At 44.9% G+C, this 20,885-nt stretch overlaps 1 protein-coding gene across 2 annotated transcripts in view; it reads left to right on the top strand.

Annotated features, from left to right (window-relative positions):
• Window positions 1-20,885, top strand: part of ap1g2 (adaptor related protein complex 1 subunit gamma 2) — a 154,603-nt gene that overhangs the window by 26,849 nt on the left and 106,869 nt on the right. For both annotated transcript variants that reach the window (XM_084312334.1, XM_084312333.1), the window contains exons 4-7: window positions 6,837-6,978; window positions 8,945-9,041; window positions 18,220-18,296; window positions 20,158-20,253. In XM_084312334.1, the coding sequence (XP_084168460.1) occupies window positions 6,837-6,978; window positions 8,945-9,041; window positions 18,220-18,296; window positions 20,158-20,253 (412 nt within the window). The remainder of the gene's footprint in view (window positions 1-6,836; window positions 6,979-8,944; window positions 9,042-18,219; window positions 18,297-20,157; window positions 20,254-20,885) is intronic.

The raw sequence follows: 20,885 nt of genomic DNA, 5'->3' as shown, positions 1-20,885 counted from the left end.
TTGTTGATAACTGTGACGCGGCTCTCGCCTTCTGTACTAGTAGCGAAGCAAAGATAGTATCTGCTGTGTGCAGTCACAGTGCACTGCTGACAGAAGTGGATGAGAGGAAATTATATGAAGGAATTGGTTTTGACCGATGCAAAGACGCTAACAACAAGATGCATTGCGAGTTCTACCTGAATTGTAGCCGATGCGGACTTATTCCACTGGTGCACTCGCATCGTGAACGTTTATGCCGGTGCACCGATGCGAATCGATGAATCGTCACATCACTACTGTATACGCTCCCTACACAGCTACACTTAGTTAACACCTCTGTGTGAAGTTATCTTTGAACCTGTTGTCAAGCGTCTTCAATATACCCCCCCCCCCCCCATTTCCTCACTAATGGAACTGGTGTTGCAGAGTCACGTTAGTTAGTTAGACACTGTAGTTTAGCGTTAGCTGAACGGCTAACTGGCGTTAGCCAGAGGCTACTAGCATTAGCCAGTTGATCAATTCTATTCATCTCTCCTCGACTCCCACTGTTTGTTGTTGATAACTGTGACGCAGCTCTCGCTTTCTGTACTAGTAGCGAAGCAAAGATAGTATCTGCTGTGTGCAGTCACAGTGCACTGCTGACAGAAGTGGATGAGAGGAAATTATATGAATGAATCGGTTTTGACCGATGCAAAGACGCTAACAACAAGATGCATCGCAAGTTCTACCTGAATTGTAGCCGATGCGGACTTATTCCACCGGTGCACTCGCATCGTGAGCGTTTATGCCGGTGCACCGATGCGAATCGATGAATCGTCACATCACTACTGTATACGCTCCCTACACGGCTACACTTAGTTAACACCTCTACTGTATACGATCCATACATGGCTACATTTAGTTAACACCTCTACTGTATACGCTCCCTACACAGCTTCACTTAGTTAACACCTACTGTATACGCTCCCTACACGGCTACACTTAGTTAACACCTCTACTGTATACGCTCCCTACACGGCTACACTTAGTTAACACCTCTACTGTATACGCTCCCTACATGGCTACACTTAGTTAACACCTACTGTATACGCTCCCTACACGGCTACACTTAGTTAACACCTCTACTGTATACGCTCCCTACATGGCTACACTTAGTTAACACCTACTGTATACGCTCCCTACACGGCTACACTTAGTTAACACCTCTACTGTATACGCTCCCTACACGGCTACACTTAAGGCCCTCCCATAGTCGAGCAGACTGTACACAGAGCAGACTCCGCGGAGGTCCACTGGACTCTTTGAGCTTTCATAGTCGAGCGGACCTCCGCGGACCAATTTCCTACATGTCACGCGCCAGTTTACACAATTGTCCCCACGCTGTTCAACTTCTGTCATGTCGTCGTCATCCGATGTCAAAATAAAGAGTATGTTATCTCCGTTTCCAATATTTCGATAATAAAACAGGCAGTTTTACGCACTTGAATAACAGGTATATAGGCTTGAGGTGGACAGCGCGTGGTGCTGAAATGACAAACACGCATTGCATGAAATAAAAGCACCAGTTTTATTTCAAAATATTGGAAACGGAGATGACATTCTATGTTATCTCCGTTTCCAATATTTCGAAATAAAACTGGCAATTTTACACACTTCATTTAGAAAAGCCATTCAAACATCTCTCTTGGCACGGAGCGAGTGGTCAGAGTAAAATGCAGATCGGCGTCACATTAAATGCAGTTCGATGTCAAACAAAACGCCGAGCAGCGTTTTGTGTGACACCAAGTCAGCAGCGCGGATGTCCGCGCGTCAGAAAATAGGAGCTTCGCACTTGGACTCTGCTGTGGGTCTGCTGTCCGCTGAGATCAAAGCTCAAAGAGTCCGCGTGGACCTCCGCGGAGTCTGCTCTGTGTACAGTCTGCTCGACTATGGAAGGGCCTTTAGTTAACACCTAGTGTATACGCTCCCTACACGGCTACACTTAGTTAACACCTCTACTGTATACGCTCCCTACACGGCTACACTTAGTTAACACCTACTGTATACGCTCCCTACACGGCTACACTTAGTTAACACCTACTGTATACGCTCCCTACACGGCTACACTTAGTTAACAACACCTACTGTATACGCTCCCTACACGGCTACACTTAGTTAACACCTCTACTGTATACGCTCCCTACACGGCTACACTTAGTTAACACCTACTGTATACGCTCCCTACACGGCTACACTTAGTTAACAACACCTACTGTATACGCTCCCTACACGGCTACACTTAGTTAACAACACCTACTGTATACGCTCCCTACACGGCTACACTTAGTTAACACCTCTACTGTATACGCTCCCTACACGGCTACACTTAGTTAACACCTACTGTATACGCTCCCTACACGGCTACACTTAGTTAACAACACCTACTGTATACGCTCCCTACACGGCTACACTTAGTTAACAACACCTCTACTGTATACGCTCCCTACATGGCTACACTTAGTTAACACCTCTACTGTATACGCTCCCTACACGGCTACAGTTAGTTAACACCTACTGTATACGCTCCCTACACGGCTACACTTAGTTAACACCTCTACTGTATACGCTCCCTACATGGCTACACTTAGTTAACACCTCTACTGTATACGCTCCCTACACGGCTACACTTAGTTAACACCTCTACTGTATACGCTCCCTACATGGCTACACTTAGTTAACACCTACTGTATACGCTCCCTACACGGCTACACTTAGTTAACACCTACTCCCTACATGGCTACACTTAGTTAACACGCTCCCTACATGGCTACACTTAGTTAACACCTCTACTGTATACGCTCCCTACACAGCTTCACTTAGTTAACAACACCTACTGTATACGCTCCCTACACGGCTACACTTAGTTAACAACACCTACTGTATACGCTCCCTACACAGCTTCACTTAATTAACAACACCTACTGTATACGCTCCCTACACGGCTACACTTAGTTAACACCTCTACTGTATACGCTCCCTACACAGCTTCACTTAGTTAACAACACCTACTGTATACACTCCCTACACAGCTTCACTTAGTTAACAACACCTACTGTATACGCTCCCTACACAGCTTCACTTAATTAACAACACCTACTGTATACGCTCCCTACACGGCTACACTTAGTTAACACCTCTACTGTATACGCTCCCTACACAGCTTCACTTAGTTAACAACACCTACTGTATACGCTCCCTACATGGCTACACTTAGTTAACACCTACTGTATACGCTCCCTACACGGCTACACTTAGTTAACACCTACTGTATACGCTCCCTACACGGCTACACTTAGTTAACACCTCTACTGTATACGCTCCCTACACGGCTTCACTTAGTTAACACCTACTGTATACGCTCCCTACACGGCTACACTTAGTTAACACCTCTACTGTATACGCTCCCTACACGGCTACACTTAGGCCATGGTTAGACTAGTGTATTCCTGGCGTTTTTTAATACGTTTTTGACGACGTTTGATGTCCCTATTACACAGAAATGCGTTTTTTGGCGTTTTTTTGTGGATACGGCTGAAACGCAAAATTGTGTTTGCGTTTGGAGATACGCAAAAAAAAACGCATCGACAACAGCGTGTAGTCAGCACGGAGCCGTTGTTGCGAAAACGCCCATGCGCAGTAGATACCATCTGCGTGCCCTTCCGGTGACAACAGTGTGTGTGTTTGGGACATAGCTCCGTGTCCCAAATAGCTTCAGCTACCATGTGTTGTCAAGTTATTGTTATAAGGACCCCAGTCCAAGCTACAACAGTCTGCATTCCCTTAACAATTGTTTGTATTGAGCCGTATTGTATTGTACCCATATGCAATATGTTAAATAAAGTTTACATCCATTCATTCTGCTAGCATTACCGATTGCATGAGCAGCTGGCTAATGTGAGCTATCAGGATTCAGACCCTGTTAGCTCAGAGCTCCTCTTTCAACTTAACAAGCATTAAACAAAATGGCCCAGTCATCTATTCACCTTTGTTTAATACACACAGCGTTGTCTCTAATGTTATCTAACTACTGATAGCTCGCAATATCATCAGTTTTGGTGCTGGCTAAGTAGCGTGAGCTAACGTTAGCTTCTAGCCACAATGCTATATTGTTATAATGGCATACTCCATTGACGTTAGCATGCAGCTAACAATGCTACCGATCTTTTTTTAGACTAAACTATCCGCTCTTGGTGGTCACTTGTGTTGATGTTAGTTTTGTTTCATCAACAAATGACAGGCAGAACACACAGTGAATGTATCCGTTTTGTTTATTGCACTTTTATTAGGCTTTGCTGAAAAAGAATTGCTGCATTGGGTAACTAGGCAAAAGATGGTGGCCAACTTGTTGACATTTGCTTTGCAGGCACATTCAAGTTCTGATTGGTTGAAATTGCCTTCATGTTTGCCACCTACTGCCACCTACTGCTTTGGCAGTGTACTACATCAGTGTGCTCGGGTGACAAAAACGAAAAAAAAAAACGAAAGTGTGACTCGAGGCGCACGACGTCGCGGCGATACGCATATGACGACGATACGAAAATGATACGAAAGGTGTAACCGCCGCCTTAGTTAACACCTACTGTATACGCTCCTACACGGCTACACTTAGTTAACACCTCTACTGTATACGCTCCCTACACGGCTACACTTAGTTAACACCTCTACTGTATACGCTCCCTACATGGCTACACTTAGTTAACACCTACTGTATACGCTCCCTACACGGCTACACTTAGTTAACACCTACTGTATACGCTCCTACACGGCTACACTTAGTTAACACCTCTACTGTATACGCTCCCTACACGGCTACACTTAGTTAACACCTACTGTATACGCTCCCTACACGGCTACACTTAGTTAACACCTACTGTATACGCTCCCTACACGGCTACACTTAGTTAACACCTCTACTGTATACATTCCCTACACGGCTACACTTAGTTAACACCTACTGTATACGCTCCCTACATGGCTACACTTAGTTAACACCTACTATATACGCTCCCTACATGGCTACACTTAGTTAACACCTACTGTATACGCTCCCTACACGGCTACACTTAGTTAACACCTCTACTGTATACGCTCCCTACACGGCTACACTTAGTTAACACCTCTACTGTATACGCTCCCTACATGGCTACACTTAGTTAACACCTACTGTATACGCTCCCTACACGGCTACACTTAGTTAACACCTCTACTGTATACGCTCCCTACACGGCTACACTTAGTTAACACCTACTGTATACGCTCCCTACACGGCTACACTTAGTTAACACCTCTACTGTATACGCTCCCTACACGGCTACACTTAGTTAACACCTACTGTATACGCTCCCTACACGGCTACACTTAGTTAACACCTCTACTGTATACCCTCCCTACATGGCTACACTTAGTTAACACCTACTGTATACGCTCCCTACACGGCTACACTTAGTTAACACCTCTACTGTATACGCTCCCTACACGGCTACACTTAGTTAACACCTACTGTATACCCTCCCTACACGGCTACACTTAGTTAACACCTCTACTGTATACCCTCCCTACATGGCTACACTTAGTTAACACGCTCCCTACATGGCTACACTTAGTTAACACCTACTGTATACGCTCCCTACACGGCTACACTTAGTTAACACCTACTGTATACGCTCCTACACGGCTACACTTAGTTAACACCTCTACTGTATACGCTCCCTACACGGCTACACTTAGTTAACACGCTCCCTACATGGCTACACTTAGTTAACACCTACTGTATACGCTCCCTACACGGCTACACTTAGTTAACACCTCTACTGTATACGCTCCCTACACGGCTACACTTAGTTAACACCTACTGTATACGCTCCTACACGGCTACACTTAGTTAACACCTACTGTATACGCTCCTACACGGCTACACTTAGTTAACACCTCTACTGTATACGCTCCCTACACGGCTACACTTAGTTAACACGCTCCCTACATGGCTACACTTAGTTAACACCTCTACTGTATACGCTCCCTACACGGCTACACTTAGTTAACACCTACTGTATACGCTCCCTACACGGCTACACTTAGTTAACACCTCTACTGTATACTCTCCCTACACGGCTACACTTAGTTAACACCTACTGTATACACTCCCTACACGGCTACACTTAGTTAACACCTACTGTATACGCTCCCTACACGGCTACACTTAGTTAACACCTCTACTGTATACGCTCCCTACACGGCTACACTTAGTTAACACCTACTGTATACGCTCCCTACATGGCTACACTTAGTTAACATGCTCCCTACATGGCTACACTTAGATTTACACCTCTACTGTATACGCTCCCTACACAGCTTTACTTAGGTAACAACACCTACTGTATACGCTCCCTACACAGCTTCACTTAATTAACAACACCTACTGTATACGCTCCCTACACGGCTACACTTAGTTAACACCTCTACTGTATACGCTCCCTACACGGCTACACTTAGTTAACAACACCTACTGTATACGCTCCCTACATGGCTACACTTAGTTAACACCTACTGTATACGCTCCCTACACGGCTACACTTAGTTAACAACACCTACTGTATACGCTCCCTACATGGCTACACTTAGTTAACACCTACTGTATACGCTCCCTACACGGCTACACTTAGTTAACACCTACTGTATACGCTCCCTACACGGCTACACTTAGTTAACACCTCTACTGTATACGCTCCCTACACGGCTACACTTAGTTAACAACACCTACTGTATACGCTCCCTACACGGCTACACTTAGTTAACAACACCTCTACTGTCCCTCTCAGCGACCTCTCCCACAGCAGCCAGTACGTCCAGTCCCTGGCCCTGTGCACGCTGGCCTGCATGGGCTCCGCTGAGATGTGCAGAGACCTGGCCCCCGAGATCGACCGGCTGCTCCACACCTCCAACTCCTACATCAAGAAGAAGGTCAGAGGTCGCTTCATACCGACTCGGCACGGCTACACAGCCAGCTGGGGATGTGTTGGGGTTATGTTGGTGTTGTGTTGATGTTGTGTTGATGTTCAAGTTCAAGTTCAAGTTCTTTAATAGTTGTCATACAGAAGTACAGAATACTTTCATACAAAATGCTTCTTACTGTTACGCTCCAGAGACTGTGCTAGACAAGATAGTATCAAATAACATAATAACATAATATAGCATGAATTTAGAAGAAGAAAATGAGGTCACAGTGTTCGGTATAGACATATGTACAATGTTCTGAGTTACCATATAATATACAATACACAATACTATGCAGTGTACTAATGTACAGTACTATCTAGTGCAAAGCAGAAATGGGATGAGGTACAATTTTAGGTACAATTTACAGTAAGGTGTACGAGTTGTAGTGCAATCCTTCATCCATAAATATAAAGTGTGGGGAGTGGGTGCTACAGTGTGTTTGTTTAAAGTGGGTGTGTGCTATAAAGTGTGTGGAGTGGGTGCTACAGTGTGTTTGTTTAAAGTGAGTGTGTGCGTGTGGATGTGTGTGCTATGTGCGTTTGGTGGTTGTTGTTGTGTAGTGTTCATTCATTGTTCGTTTAGCAGCCTGATGGCCTGGGGATAGAAGCTACTTCTGAGTCTTTCTGTGCTCGCCTTGAGACTCCGGTATCGCTTGCCTGACCGCAGCAGTTCAAAGAGGCAGTTGTTCGGGTGACTGGAGTCTTTAATGATTCTCTTAGCCTTGCCCTTGCAACGCTTGTAGTAAATGTTCTGGAGGGTGGGGAGCCCCCCTCCAATTGTGCGTTCGGCTGCACGTGTCACTCTTTGTAGTCTGCTTCGGTCTTTTGCAGTGCTATTCCCAAACCAGGAGGTGATGTTGCCGGTCAAGATGCTCTCTATTGTACATGAGTAGAAGTTCTTAAGGATCTTCTGGCTGACTTGGAACTTCCTTAGGCGCCTGAGGAAGTAGAGGCGTTGTCGTGCCTTCTTCACCACACTGTTAATGTGTGTGGTCCATGTCAAGTCCTCGGATATGTAGGCTCCGAGGTACTTGAAGCTGTTGACTCTCTCAACCGGTGCCCCGTCGATGCTGAGGGGGCTGTAGTCCTTGACCCCCGACCTCCTGAAGTCCACAATCATCTCCTTTGTTTTGCTGACGTTCAGGGAGAGGCTGTTTTCCTGGCACCATCCCGCCAGGACCTTGACCTCTTCCAGGTAGGCCCTCTCGTCGTTGGCAGAGATCAGGCCCACCACCACTGTGTCGTCAGCAAATTTGACGATTGTATTGCTACTCCGCTGAGCCACACAGTCGTGTGTGTACAGGGAGTAGAGGAGGGGACTCAGAACACAGCCCTGGGGGGCCCCTATGTTGAGGGTGATGGATGAGGAGGTGCAGTTGCCTGCTCTCACCACCTGGGGTCTGCCAGTCAGGAAGTCCAAGACCCACTGGCAGAGGTCATAGCCCAAGCCCAGGTCCCTGAGCTTGGCTATGAGTATGGAGGGGACTATGGTATTGAATGCCGAGCTGTAGTCGATGAATAGCATTCTCACATAGTTCCCCTGCCTCTTGTCCAGGTGTGATGCTGCTGTGTGCAGCACATGGGATATGGCGTCCTCCGTGGACCTGTTGGGGCGGTATGCAAATTGCAGGGGGTCCATGTTGATGGGGAGGGAGGAGCAGATGTAGCCCTTTACTAGCTTCTCAAAGCACTTCATGGCTATGGAGGTGAGAGCTACAGGGCGGTAGTCGTTGAGGCAAGCAGGCTTGGATTTTTTGGGTACAGGGATAATAGTGGACTTCTTCAGGCAGGTGGGGATGACAGCCTGTTCTAAGGACAGGTTAAATATGTCAGTGAATACTATGTTGTGTTGATGTTGATGTTGGTGTTGTGTTGGTGTTGTGTTGATGTTGTGTTGATGTTGTGTTGATGTTGATGTTGTGTGTCTCCAGGCGGCTCTGTGCGCGGTGCACATCGTGAGGAAGGTGCCAGAGCTGGGAGAGCTCTTCACGCCTGCCGCTCACTCCCTGCTCTCAGAGAAGAACCACGGTCAGTACCTACATCCAAGCAGGTCATGACTCATGACCTTTAACCCCAAGCAGGTCATGACCCTAACCCTAACCCACGGTCAGTCGATCTACATCCAAGCAGGTCATGCTTGTCAATGATGCCTTTTTCTCTAAGAAGACAACTTTTCTGAAATTACAAAAAAAAAATATATATATTTGTGATTCACATCTGTAACGTATGTTTTTGGATTGAAATAATTGGTTTCAATCAGTTTCATGGACCTACTGTATGGTGGTGGGACTTACCCAGTACAGTACACCAATGTGCATGTAAACTTTAAATACACGTTAAAAAAACAAATTTGAATGCTTTGTTTTACTATGTGTTTTGTATACTTTCAAGCTTCAGTCTAATGATACATATTTTATTAATGTTTTACTATGTGTTTTTTGTGTGTTTTACTATGTGTTTTGTATGTTTTACTATGTGTTTTGTGTGTTTTACTGTGTGTTTTGTATGTTTTACTGTGTGTTTTGTATGTTTTACTATGTGTTTTGTATGTTTTACTGTGTTTGTATGTTTTACTATGTGTTTTGTGTGTGTTACTATGTGTTTTGTGTGTTTTACTATGTGTTTTGTTTGTTTTACTGTGTGTTGTGTGTTTTACTATGTGTTTTGTGTGTTACTGTGTGTTTTGTATGTTTTACTATGTGTTTTGTATGTTTTACTGTGTGTTTTGTGTGTTTTACTATGTGTTTTGTGTGTGTTACTGTGTGTTTTGTATGTTTTACTATGTGTTTTGTATGTTTTACTGTGTGTTTTGTGTCTTTTACTGTGTGTTTTGTATGTTTTACTGTGTTTTGTGTGTTTTACTATGTGTTTTGTGTGTGTTACTGTGTGTTTTGTATGTTTTACTATGTGTTTTGTATGTTTTACTGTGTGTTTTGTGTGTTTTACTATGTGCTTTGTGTGTTTTACTGTGTGTTTTGTATGTTTTACTATGTGTTTTGTATGTTTTACTGTGTTTTGTGTGTTTTACTATGTGTTTTGTGTGTCACTATGTGTTTTGTATGTTTTACTGTGTGTTTTGTGTGTTTTACTATGTGTTTTGTGTGTGTTACTATGTGTTTTGTATGTTTTACTGTGTGTTTTGTATGTTTTACTATGTGTTTTGTGTGTGTTACTGTGTGTTTTGTATGTTTTACTGTGTGTTTTGTGTCTTTTACTGTGTGTTTTGTATGTTTTACTGTGTTTTGTGTGTTTTACTATGTGTTTTGTGTGTGTTACTGTGTGTTTTGTATGTTTTACTATGTGTTTTGTATGTTTTACTGTGTGTTTTGTGTGTTTTACTATGTGCTTTGTGTGTTTTACTGTGTGTTTTGTATGTTTTACTATGTGTTTTGTATGTTTTACTGTGTTTTGTGTGTTTTACTATGTGTTTTGTGTGTCACTATGTGTTTTGTATGTTTTACTGTGTGTTTTGTGTGTTTTACTATGTGTTTTGTGTGTGTTACTATGTGTTTTGTATGTTTTACTGTGTGTTTTGTATGTTTTACTATGTGTTTTGTGTGTGTTACTGTGTGTTTTGTATGTTTTACTATGTGTTTTGTATGTTTTACTATGTTTTGTATGTTTTACTGTGTTTTGTATGTTTTACTATGTGTTTTGTGTGTTTTACTATGTGTTTTGTATGTTTTACTGTGTGTTTCGTATGTTTTACTATGTGTTTTGTGTGTGTTACTGTGTGTTTTGTGTGTTTTACTATGTGTTTTGTATGTTTTACTATGTTTTGTATGTTTTACTGTGTTTTGTATGTTTTACTATGTGTTTTGTGTGTTTTACTATGTGTTTTGTATGTTTTACTGTGTGTTTCGTATGTTTTACTATGTGTTTTGTGTGTGTTACTGTGTGTTTTGTGTGTTTTACTATGTGTTTTGTATGTTTTACTGTGTGTTTTGTATGTTTTACTGTGTTTTGTGTGTTTTACTATGTGTTTTGTGTGTGTTACTGTGTCTTTTGTATGTTTTACTATGTGTTTTGTATGTTTTACTGTGTTTTGTGTGTTTTACTATGTGTTTTGTGTGTTACTATGTGTTTTGTATGTTTTACTGTGTGTTTTGTATGTTTTACTATGTGTTTTGTGTGTGTTACTGTGTGTTTTGTGTGTTTTACTATGTGTTTTGTATGTTTTACTGTGTGTTTTGTATGTTTTACTGTGTTTTGTGTGTTTTACTATGTGTTCTGTATCGTTAGTGGCTTAGCTTGGCATCGCTACTGCACTATCTCGCGTACGTGCACGCGTACTGAATAAACCACAAATGTACCTCTAATACCAGTATTAGTCTGACCACACCCCTCATCAGCTTACCTTCATAAGCAGGTGTGTGGTCACCTGCTCTCCTCCTTCTCGCTTTCACCACAAGGAAGAGGTGCCTCGGTAGATCCCCACACTTGACACCATGATGGAAGAAATTGGATTAGGAACAGCTTGGGAAACAAGGATACGTTGACATCATATCTTTATTTTCTCTCTCACTATTTTCGAGAAAATACGGCGATATTGTCTTCGTACTGGAGTGTCTAGAAGATGATGATCATTCTACAAACCCTCCACCGGTTTTCGTATTGGGAGCACGCCGCTGCATGCTTCTCAACTGCAGTTCCTTGCTGTGTTTGTTGGGGTGAAACCTGTCAGGCCACAGCTGAACTGTCGGACATGCCGCTGTTGTGAGGAGCGGTGCGTTCCAGGTTGGGTGAGTAGTGTTTGCTGGCGGGCTCCACTTGTCTGTTAGTGCTATGGGGGCTACTTGACAAAGTTTATGGAAACCGGCCCCAGGCTAGGGTCCTTTGTTTAGCCGTCTAGGCGACAGAAGGCCTTGGTCTGGCGACCATTATAGTTTTAACTAGTGGGCCGCGACCATTGACACTGGTAATCCCTGTGTGTTCTGGACGAGTGGATTCTCTCTGTCACCGTGTTAAGACCCCATCTTTCATATCCAAATGAGAGTATTCCTTCACGAGGGGATATGTGCATGTAATGTGCGATAGCGGCAGATTCATGTTCAAAGTCAGCTATACAGGCCAGTTGGTACTGTGCTGATTCCGCCGGACGTGTTAATGTCACCGTTGTGAAGCGGTGTTGACGTCTTGTTTTCTCTTTTCTCTTAAAAAGTGAGGAGGGTTCAGAACGGCGGCCTGTCTGGGTGAGTGTTATGTCATTGTTTACATGTTCATAGCTTACGGTTAGCCGGTCGGTGGCCTGGCGCGGGGTAGCTTGGCTTCTCGCGCGCCGCCGGGAGCTCGCTCCTGATCGCGTGCGTCGTAGATCGGCGTCTCGCGAGCGGAAGCAATAGCACCCGAACGGTTGGAGCAGCCGTTAGCTTGATGCTATTCTGTTGAACGTGCTTTGATTTTTAACATGTTTTACACTCTTGACCACGACGTCATCCTTGACAGGGGATGTTCGTCGACCCTGCCTGAGCCTAGACGGGGATTGCGTCAACAAAGAGGACTGTAGCGACTGGTGGAGCGGCGACGCTGCCCGGATCGAACAACACGGGACGGCTGTGTTCTACGGTGGCTTGTGACTGCACTTCGCTGATCTGCGTTCCGGGCAGGTACGGGGTTGGCCAGACCTCATAACACGTCTTCTGGTTTTACCTTGCTAAATGTATTGTGAATAACGGTGTTTTTTCCCAAAACGTGTGTTGTTGCAATGCATTTGAGATACGTTGCGGGTTGTGTGTGAGCTGTTTTTGTCACTGGCAGATAGCTTCTCCGTGCAGATCGTGATGTATTGATCTGGTTGTTGTGTGAGAAACATCATGGTGTTTATGTGTACCGTGTACTCACTACTAAGGCAACTAACCTATGAAGCTATGCTTGGTGACGAGTGAGTAAAAGAATGTTCTTTCTCAGACTGTAATGACAATGAACAGTGAGTTCACACATTAACAGGTTTTCCTGTTTTAACTGGCCGTATTGAGGGTAAAATAGGAGGATTGTGTTTCCCCCCCCGGTTCCCTGGGGACTTTATCACCTCCTATCAGACATGTTGCATTAATTGTGTCTTTTGTGTGGTAGGGATACGATGTAACTCTCAGCTTGATTGCTGAGGTTGTGCTAAATCTGCTGGAGAAACTTATTTCCTAAAGGGAAATTGGTTTGGTTGCTGTCATGTGTGCTTAGCAAGGCCTGTGGTCGATACTAATCAAGAATGATGTATTCTCTCATTGTGAAAAAAACGGCGTTCCTCTGTTGAGTGTTTTTGCCATTTTTTGTAGGTGATGATGGGTTGTGTGTGTCATGTGACCTACAACTGGGTTGTACTGGCCACAGAAGCACATGTGTATGTTGGACCGGGGTTCTTAGAGCCCTCTCTATTCTGTGTTTTTCCTTAGTAAAAATCAGATAGCAGGTTAGCTCGTGCGCTGTGTGGAGCTGTGAAACGCTTCATAGAGCTGACTATGACTGTGTCATATTCTCTTTTTGTCGTTACGTCGTATCATGGGTGTGGGGTCGTAAAGGGGTGAACTGGTAACCTTTCCTCTCCCCATTGTTCTGTCGGTCAGGGGTACACCCCCTGTCCTTCAAGGTTCCCGTCACGTGGCGGTTCGGCACGTTACGGGGGGGGGGGGGGGGGGGGGGGGGAGGGAGTTCCTGGTCCCACGGCCTGGTATATTGGGCGTGTGCACCGCAGGAATTCCCCCGCCATAGAGTACGTCACCGTGCGCGTCTCTGTTGGTAGGACTTCCGTGTGCTGTTCAGGTCCATGTGATGGATCTGTTTTCAGGGGGGGTGGTCAGGGCTCCTCCTCACCAAGCGCCTACTCAGGCCTTCTGTGAGTTCGGACTCCTTCTTCCATGTGAGGAAGCCTCCATCAGAGTACAGAGCCTTCCTCCTCAGATTGTCAAAGTGAGTGGACCCTCTAGAAGGGTCCTTTTCTATTGTATGTATATTCGATTCAATTCGTTTATTGAGTGTGTATGGGTTCGGTGCCTCTTCCCCGGAGGCCCTAAAACCAGTTTTTTACATGGCTCAAGGTGCAATATATTCTTTTCAATCTGTACAGCTCGCGTGGGAAGTCTCTCTGGGGATCCCCGTCTCTTTCCTATGGGAGGGTGGTGGGATGTAAAAATGTGAACATTTTTTACCCCGGCTGTGTAGACTGGGATACATACTGTTGATGCTTCCTTCTTTCTATTCCAGAAGTGTTGGAGTTAGGGAGTGTCACACCCCTCTTGTCGTTCCCCTGGGCGCCTTGGGGATTCAATGACAGGTCTAAATAGCCTGTTCATTGATGGGGGTGTGTCCCGACGCACGTATAGTGCTAGCTCGCTGTAAACAGGCGATTGACTGGCACGCCTTAGTTGCTTGTGGTTGAAACAGCGTTTTTATAAAGCAACTGAGATGGGGGTTTTTCCTCTTCCGGCGACCACATCCCATGACCTGGGTGGGTTGTCGACGGATTCTCGTTCATGTCTGGGGGATGATGACGGGATGGATCTGAACATATGTAGTGGGGTCTCACGCCCTTGGGGTGGGCCACCAGGCGCGGTTCGTCCCGACGTCTGGGTGGCGCCTTCTTTTCATGTTAAGATCAACACGCATATCTGCCCTTCTCCTGGAGTAGGCATGTCGGCGTGGTTAGGGCACGGGACTGGTTCTGGTCACGCTGGTCCAGATCAGTTGAACCCGTTGTCCGCCGGGGATGCAGATCTGCTGTTCTGGTACCCTGAGGGACTTGGGCTTTTTTCAGGGGGAAAAATGCCAGGTCGGTCTGGGTGTCACAGGGTTAAGCGCTATGGAGACCCTGGTTGGGTATGTTTTTACTCAGCACTGTCGTCATGGCTTACAGCCATGCCATTCTGTACGCGCTCGATCTCGTCGGATCTCGGCCGCTACACAGGTTGGTCCTGGTTAGTACTTGGTTGGGAGACCGCCTGGGAATACCAAGTACGGTGTGCTTAGGGGCTGGTTCTCCATTATTTTTCGCTCCTCTCTCACGCATGGCGAAGAGGGGCCTGTGGGGGTGGTTTTTTGACCTCCTCTGGTGACCCTGTGCTTCCCGTACCGCCAGGCCCGGTCCGAAGTGATGTTTGCGACCCGTAGGCCTGGGTTAACCCTTTTTGGAAACTGAAACACTTGTACTGCGGTATAGCCGGTGTATACCCGCAGGTGTGTTTTGGAGTTTTTTTCTTGAGGGGTTATAGGAACAACCACCGCATTGGGTAACACCGAGGTGGTTGATTCCCTGGTGTGTTGGTGCAGTGTCAACTCCCGGGTTCACCGTTTGAGGGTGCCCCTGCACGTTCATGACGTCTGCCAATCGTGTCAGCCTTCTCTGCCTCGACCCCTCTGGGTGGGGGTTTTTAAATGGAGGCTTGGTCATGCAACAACGCCAGCATACGCCCCTTCCGCCGGGGCAGCTGTGTTCAGCTGTCCCCTCTGGCGCCTGTCTCGTCCGCAGTCTCCAGGCTAGGGTTAACAGCCTGTTGCCTGGTTTTTCCCCGGTGCGCTGCCTGCTTCCGTTGGTTAACCTTTTTTGTGTGCTTACGGCCATGCTGACTGTCTGTTCTGCAGGGTCAGTGTGCCAGGCGGTGTACTGTTGGGGGGACGGGGCCTGCTCGGCTTACGGCCATACCGACCTGAACACGCCCGATCTCGTCCGATCTCGGAAGCTAAGCAGGTTCTGGCCTGGTTAGTACTTGGATGGGATTCCGCCTGGGAATACCAGGTGCAGTAACTGAGGGGCCTTTGTCCGAATACGCTGGCGATGTGGGGGGCGGGGCACTACGTGCCCACCTGGTGGGGTCTTGATGCTGGCATCATGGACTTCTCCGGGCCCCCATTCTAGGGAGTCCAGTCCTTTTGGTGGGTCTGGGTCTTCCTTCGTGCTCCGCTGCTACGGCCTTGCCACGGGGTTGGGTTTGCCCTTGACCCCGTGATTCTGGGGGCAGTAACGAGGTTGTTCCTCCGTTCGTTCCCGGGTGGCATGCGGGTTGTGCGTGTGTGTAGTCGTGGGGTCAAGCCACGGTCTGCTCACCCTGTGCGTTGAGTTGCTTGAGTGCCTCTTCGCACGGTCGGGTCCGTCGCCCTCCCGTGAAGCCCCTAATAGGGGGGGTGCCCGCCATTAGGGTGGGTCGGGGGGGCTCGGCCCTCCCTGTTCTGATGGTTTGTGGGGGGCTGTCAGCGGGGTGTATTTGTCGGCCGTTGGCTCTCGCTCGGCCTCCCTTGTGCAGAGAGCGATGCCGAGCGAGAGCGATACGATACAGAACGTTAGGTTATGACTATAACCAAGTTCTGTTAGTATAGCGACGCTCGGCATCCGACGCCGCTGCAGCCTTTGACCTCGCCTTGTGGCGAAAGCTTGGGAAGGAGGCGAGTGGGTGGCCCCACCCCTGCTTATATGGGTAAGCTGATAGGGGTGTGGTCAGACGAATATTGGGATTAAAGGTACATTGTGGTCTTTATTCAGTGCGCGTGCACGTATGCGAGATAGTGCAGAGAGCGATGCCGAGCGTCGCTATACTAACAGAACTTGGTTATAGTCATAACCTAACGTTTTGTGTGTTACTGTGTGTTTTGTGTGTTTTACTATGTGTTTTGTATGTGTTACTGTGTGTTTTGTATGTTTTACTATGTGTTTTGTATGTTTTACTGTGTTTTGTGTGTTTTACTGTGTGTTTTGTATGATTTACTATGTGTTTTGTATGTTTTACTATGTGTTTTGTATATTTTAATGTGTTTTGTGTGTTTTACTGTGTGTTTTGTATGTTTTACTATGTGTTTTGTGTGTTTTACTATGTGTTTTGTATGTTTTACTATGTGTTTTGTATGTTTTACTGTGTGTTTTGTATGTTTTACTATGTGTTTTGTGTGTGTTTTGTGTGTTTTACTATGTGTTTTGTATGTGTTACTGTGTGTTTTGTATGTTTTACTATGTGTGTTGTATGTTTTACTATGTGTTTTGTATGTTTTACTGTGTTTTGTATGTTTTACTATGTGTTTTGTAAGTTTTACTATGTGTTTTGTATGTTTTACTGTGTGTTTTGTATGTTTTACTGTGTTTTGTGTGTTTTACTGTGTTTTGTATGTTTTACTGTGTGTTTTGTATCTTTTACTGTGTGTTTTGTATGTTTTACTGTGTGTTTTGTTTGTTTTACTATTTGTTTTACTGTGTTTTGTATGTTTTACTATGCGTTTTGTGTGTTTTACTGTGTGTTTTGTGTGTGTTACTATGTGTTTTGTGTGTTTTACTATGTGTTTTGTGTGTGTTACTGTGTGTTTTCTATGTTTTACTATGTGTTTTGTATGTTTTACTATGTGATTTGTATGTTTTACTGTGTTTTGCATGTTTTACTATGTGTTTTGTGTGTTTTACTATGTGTTTTGTATGTTTTACTGTGTGTTTTGTATGTTTTACTATGTGTTTTGTGTGTGTTACTGTGTGTTTTGTGTGTTTTACTATGTGTTGTGTATGTGTTACTGTGTGTTTTGTATGTTTTACTATGTGTTTTGTGTGTATTACTATGTGTTTTGTGTGTTTTACTATGTGTTTTGTATGTTCTACTGTGTTTTGTGTGTGTTACTGTGTGTTTTCTATGTTTTACTATGTGTTTTGTATGTTTTACTATGTGATTTGTATGTTTTACTGTGTTTTGCATGTTTTACTATGTGTTTAGTGTGTTTTACTATGTGTTTTGTATGTTTTACTGTGTGTTTTGTATGTTTTACTATGTGTTTTGTGTGTGTTACTGTGTGTTTTGTGTGTTTTACTATGTGTTTTGTATGTGTTACTGTGTGTTTTGTATGTTTTACTATGTGTGTTGTATGTTTTACTATGTGTTTTGTATGTTTTACTGTGTTTTGTATGTTTTACTATGTGTTTTGTATGTTTTACTGTGTGTTTTGTGTGTTTTACTATGTGTTTTGTATGTTTTACTGTGTTTTGTGTGTTTTACTGTGTGTTTTGTGTGTTTTACTGTGTGTTTTGTATGTTTTAATATGTGTTTTGTATGTTTTACTATGTGTTTTGTATGTTTTACTGTGTGTTTTGTATGTTTTACTGTGTGTTTTGTGTGTTTTACTATGTGTTTTGTATGTTTTACTCTGTGTTTTGTATGTTTTACTGTGTGTTTTACTGTGTGTTTTGTATGTTTTACTATGTGTTTTATATGTTTCACTATGTGTTTTGTATCCTTCCTGTCTGATGCAGGAGTCTTGCATGGGGCGGTGGTTCTCATCACAGAGCTCTGTGAGCGCAGCCTAGACACACTGGAGCAGTTCCGCAAGGTAGGGAGGACACAGACACTAGGTAGGGAGGACACAGACACTAGGGATGAAGGTAGGGAAGATACAGACACTAGGTAGGGAGGATACAGACACTAGGTAGGGAGGACACAGACACTAGGTAGGGAGGACACAGACACTAGGTAGGGAGGACACAGACACTAGGGATGAAGGTAGGGAAGATACAGACACTAGGTAGGGAGGATACAGACACTAGGTAGGGAGGACACAGACACTAGGTAGGGAGGACACAGACACTAGGGATGAAGGTAGGGAAGATACAGACACTAGGTAGGGAGGACACAGACACTAGGTAGGGAGGACACAGACACTAGGTAGGGAGGACACAGACACTAGGGATGAAGGTAGGGAAGATACAGACACTAGGTAGGGAGGATACAGACACTAGGTAGGGAGGACACAGACACTAGATAGGGAGGACACAGACACTAGGTAGGGAGGACACAGCGCCCCCTAGGGATGAAGGTAGGGAGGACACAGACACTAGGTAGGGAGGACACAGACACTAGGTAGGGAGGACACAGACACTAGGGATGAAGGTAGGGAAGATACAGACACTAGGTAGGGAGGATACAGACACTAGGTAGGGAGGACACAGACACTATGTAGGGAGGACACAGCGCCCCCTAGGGATGAAGGTAGGGAGGACACAGACACTAGGGATGAAGGTAGGGAGGACACAGACACTAGGTAGGGAGGACACAGACACTAGGTAGGGAGGATACAAACACTAGGTAGGGAGGACACAGACACTAGGTAGGGAGGACACAGACATTAGGTAGGGAGGACACAGACACTAGGTAGGGAGGATACAGACACTAGGTAGGGAGGATACAGACACTAGGTAGGGAGGACACAGACACTAGGTAGGGAGGACACAGACACTAGGTAGGGAGGACACAGACTAGGTAGGGAGGACACAGACACTAGGGATGAAGGTAGGGGAGGACACAGACACTAGGGATGAAGGTAGGGAGGACACAGCGCCCCCTAGGGATGAAGGTAGGGAGGACACAGACACTAGGTAGGGAGGACACAGGGATGAAGGTAGGGAGGACACAGACACTAGGGATGAAGGTAGGGAGGACACAGCGCCCCCTAGGGATGAAGGTAGGGAGGACACAGACACTAGGTAGGGAGGACACAGGGATGAAGGTAGGGAGGACACAGCGCCCCCTAGGGATGAAGGTAGGGAGGACACAGACACTAGGTAGGGAGGACACAGGGATGAAGGTAGGGAGGACACAGACACTAGGGATGAAGGTAGGGAGGACACAGCGCTCCCTAGGGATGAAGGTAGGGAGGACACAGACACTAGGTAGGGAGGACACAGCGCCCCCTAGGGATGAAGGTAGGTAGGACACAGGGATAAAGGTAGAATTTTCAAATGTTCGAACAGTCGTGCCAGTCTCCACAAATTTTGATTTTCATGTCTGAGTAGAAAAATATATATATATGATTTTTTTTTATATTTTTTTTTACAATTTTTTTTCATTATTAATTTTGATTCATCAACGTTCTGAAGGATTATCTGCCTATTTATGTGCAATACCCTTTGATTTTAATGATCCATTCTATTAAAAAGAATAACTGAATTGAACTGAAACAGAACATTTTAACTGAATTTAAACTGAAACAGAAAATAACAATTTCGTGTTTTTTTTTATTATTATTTTTTATTATTCTTTATTCGAATTTTCGAATATTTAGTCTTAGGAACAGTAGACTATTCTAAAATGATTTTGGTCAGTCATGCACATCCCTAATAGACACCCAGAGTCCAGTACCTCCTGACCCAACCTGTCTCTATCCTAACATGTATGGTGCTGTGTGTGTCTCTCAGGTGGTGCCAGACCTGGTGCAGATCATGAAGGGTCTGGTGATGTCCGGTTATTCTCCAGAGCACAATGTGGCCGGAATCAGTGACCCCTTCCTACAGGTCAACCTCCACCCTAACCCTAACCCTAACCCTACAGGTCAACCGCCACCCTAACCCTAACCCTAACCCTACAGGTCAACCGCCACCGCAACCACATAGATCATCCAATATCCCTTATCTGTCTCTAATGATATAAACACATAGATCATCCAATATCCCTTATCTGTCTCTAATGATATAAACACATAGATCATCCAATATCCCTTATCTGTCTCTAATGATATAAACACATAGATCATCCAATATCCCTTATCTGTCTCTAATGATATAAAGTTATAAACACATAGATCAGATGGACTGGTCAGATGAGCTCAATGGTACACTGGTAGAAGAAACATGGTTTGGTTTCAAAACCAAATTTTCAACAACACTAAACGACATGGCCCCCCTAAGAACCACCAGGGTAAAAAATCATGCTGAGCCGTGGATGCACTCCGAAATATTGGCCGCTATGAAAACCAGAGACAAAAAAATGCTCTGAGTTTCGTAAAAGTCAGTCAAATCTTACAAAAAGCACGAGCAGTGAACTCCAAGCCCACGTGACTGAACTCAAACTGGAAAGAAACAGACTAAGAAACGACGTAAACTCCATGATCAAAACGGCAAAAAAGAACTTCATTAATGACAAAACT

Source organism: Notolepis coatsorum, assembly GCF_963971535.1.
Source record: "Notolepis coatsorum genome assembly, chromosome: 4".
Lineage (NCBI taxonomy): Eukaryota > Metazoa > Chordata > Actinopteri > Aulopiformes > Paralepididae > Notolepis > Notolepis coatsorum.
Note: the sequence above shows the minus strand (reverse complement) of the source record. Positions and strands in the feature narration are given on the sequence as shown.